The 3,255-nt window shown below is 33.3% G+C and overlaps 1 protein-coding gene across 1 annotated transcript in view; it reads right to left on the bottom strand.

Moving 5' to 3' along the window:
• Positions 2,825 to 3,255, bottom strand: part of LOC104782335 (guanylate-binding protein 4-like) — a gene marked incomplete in the record, with an annotated part of 9,893 nt that continues 9,462 nt past the window's right edge. The window contains 1 exon segment of the mRNA XM_010507238.2: positions 2,825 to 3,255. Coding sequence (XP_010505540.1) covers positions 3,133 to 3,255 — 123 coding nt within the window.

The following is a 3,255-nucleotide window of genomic DNA, read 5'->3' as shown; positions in this document are numbered from 1 at the left end:
ATTATAATATACGAGCTATGATATGATTCTGTATTAATTAGTGTGGACTAAATACTTTATAGTTAATGTTCCGTTAGATATGGCTGGCTTCAAATCATTTAAAATTCGTTTTATATATACTTTTACATATTTCACAGTCTATTTGAAGTTTCATCCATATCATATAGAGGAAAATAAGAATTTAAAGTTTATTTCATTGAGGTTATTATGTCATGCATGGTCGATCAAGCCATGGTGATGTGTTTTTGTTTTTATTTACCCAAACATCAGCTAATTATGATCTCTAACATGCCAAACGTAAATGATTGACCGATCTAACGTGGACCGCATGCAGGGAAGAACTCGTGGCCGGAGCTTGTGGGAACAAATGGAGACTATGCGGCTTCGGTGATAGAGAGAGAGAACACCAGCGTCGATGTTGTCGTGATTTTGGATAGAACTCCGGTGACCGGAGACTTCAGGTGCAACCGGGTCAGGGTTAGGGTTGATAGAAACCGTATCGTCGTCCAAGTCCTTACCACCGGCTAAGACATGTATAATTACGTAACTATGCGTAATAGGATGAATAAAGAAAGCTGTATATAGACGATGTATGATTGGTTGGTTGGTGATCATGTATTAAATAATTATCGTTCCCCGAACTGTTACTGATGTCTAAACTTGTATAAGTAAATGTATTTATCTGGCTTTAAGTAAATGCAATTAGTGTTCCTAAGGCGATCAGTATTAATATCATATATACTATGTCTATGTTAGCTAGTTGCTTCACATACTAAATTACAAGCAAAAATTGTATCTGTTCAATTAAAGCGATCGAGTTAACGGTTAACGAAAGTTAGATATTAGTAGACCATTAGTCCATTACGAAAGAAAACAAAATTTTGAGGCGCGAAATAATTACAGCAGACCTTATGATATACAAATGGTAGAAAAGTTAGTCATATGATTAACATATATATATATACTGGTTTATTAGATTTTTTTCCTTAAATAATATAGTGTGATTGTTTAGGACGTCAAGTTTCTTGTAACTACGGTAAAACTATTTATATTAATAATGTTGGGACAATGAAAATCTATTCGTTTATAGAGGTTTTAATTTCTGGATAAATTAATAATTATTAATAATTAAAAATGAACTCTAATAAAAATTAATATGTGCATGTTATATAGTAGATAATTTTATACAATTATTAATTTATAACAATGTGTATGTTAATGTGCCACTGACTGATTCTTTTCCTTGTTAATGTGATGTGTATTGCTATGACAAGTAATGGGGCAAACATGTGCTAGTGGTTTTTGTGTTAAAAAAAAAGATGCTAAAACGATAGGGGAAAGAAAAAAAATAGGATGGAGCATAATATGTACGTAAATTTTGATGGTTTGTGACTTCCACAAATTTTACGCCAAATCTGTTTTTGCGTAGCTATGGCTAGTTTTTTTTGCGTACAAAAGATTGATGTAATTCAAAAGGCTAAGAGGGTGATTTGTTAGTTTGTTTTTACTAAGTTTGTCGTTTATAATAATAGATCTAGGAGAACTTAGACTCTTTAGGTCTTTTGCTTTCTTTGTTTTTGGGGGTTTCCCCTACTGTAATGTTAGATTCCGATCTAGATTGCGGTGTCTTGCGGACCTATTTCCGATATACTGTCCGGTTTAGGGTATTTTATAATAAATATATTAGTATTTTTAAGGGGAAAAAACAGTACGTTTTTGCGTGTTGTAAAAACATTCATTAAACGTAAGAAAATAAGTGAACCCTTTTTTTTTTTAATATAAAATGATTCTGTTAATGTTGTATGGAATGGAGGTCATTGTGTTACCTAACTACGAAAAGTTAGAAAATTGCTTCAACTACATTATATGACCCATTATTAGAAAGGTTAATATCTTTTCTCTTCAATTTTTTTTTGGATTTTTCCTGACAACAAATTTTTTTCCTTGCATAGAGAATGATTGATGAGAATATACATCTCTATAACAAATTTCCTTCTCTCTTTTCTTTTGTTTTAACAATTTTCCTTTTTTTATATAGAATATTTCTGTTAATGTTGTGTGAATGGGGGTCATTGTGTTACCTTAATTGATATAACTATCCCTAATTACAAACGAAAAGTTAGAAAATTGCTTCAACTATTACCATTAGAAAGGTTTGATAAGATCTCTCGCTCTTCAATTCTTTTTGGGTTGCTTACTTCTTTTTTGGATTTTTCGTGACAACATAGTTGTTTTTTTTTGTTGTTCTATTATCATTCACAGGTTTTAGCCATGTCCCTAGATTTTGTATCAATGGAATCTCTTAGGTCACCTCTAAGTGTGCTACTTCTAGTACTCTTCTTGATACATACGAAGATCTTTGTCCAAACAGTTGACTACCGGATCACTTCTTCTCTCCCTAAGATTAAGTGTTTTTTAAGCTCTCTTAAAGATCAACTCGGGGAATCCACACTATTTGCAGTAACAAGGGAACAAGTCGTCATCTGCTTGTTCATCCTTTTTGAATTAGCAGATTTGATGCGATGCGACGTTACTGCCTTACTTGATCAACAAGCCAACACTTCTCTTGTGAAGACGTTTGCTTGCAGAATTGGGGTGGACATTGGTATTTTATGTGGAGTCATATCTCTTATTCAACCATATATGATTATACTTGAATTCCCCGAGGTCAACAAAACGGAGGGGACGACTGGAAGTGGTTATCAATTCCCCAAATCTCAAGAACATATAGATAATTATGTTTAGCTGCTCGTCGTTTGTTCTTCTATTTTATTAGTTTGTTGATGATGTTTATTTTGCTCTACTATAGTCTATAGTTAATAACTTGAATTGAATAAAATAAATAAAATAGAAACAGACTCGTAAGGGTTGTTGTTAGCTAAAATTAACCGTGATTGGGTATAAAAATAAAACAGATCGGATCATATGCATAATATAAAGTTAAACATTACAAATGCATTCTATGCAAATGGTACAATCAAACCAACTTGGATCGATCAAATCATCGTCTTCATTCTTCTGCGTCCAAAAATTTGGTAGTAACGGGCAGAGAGCTTCGGATGATAAAAACAACGAGCATGCCCGAGAAGATGCTATAAGTATAAGGGATGGGAGGAGGAATGTGTTTTTTTTTTACTCAGACCGTTCCCTATTCCGGACATTCTTCTGGTTATTGTACATCGGAAGAAGCCAGCGAGCCCCGTGTTTCCTCTTTCCATAACACCGCCAATAAAGCACACAAAGTGCAATTATGCA

This window comes from Camelina sativa, chromosome 4, assembly GCF_000633955.1.
Source record: "Camelina sativa cultivar DH55 chromosome 4, Cs, whole genome shotgun sequence".
Classification (NCBI taxonomy): domain Eukaryota; kingdom Viridiplantae; phylum Streptophyta; class Magnoliopsida; order Brassicales; family Brassicaceae; genus Camelina; species Camelina sativa.
Note: the sequence above shows the minus strand (reverse complement) of the source record. Positions and strands in the feature narration are given on the sequence as shown.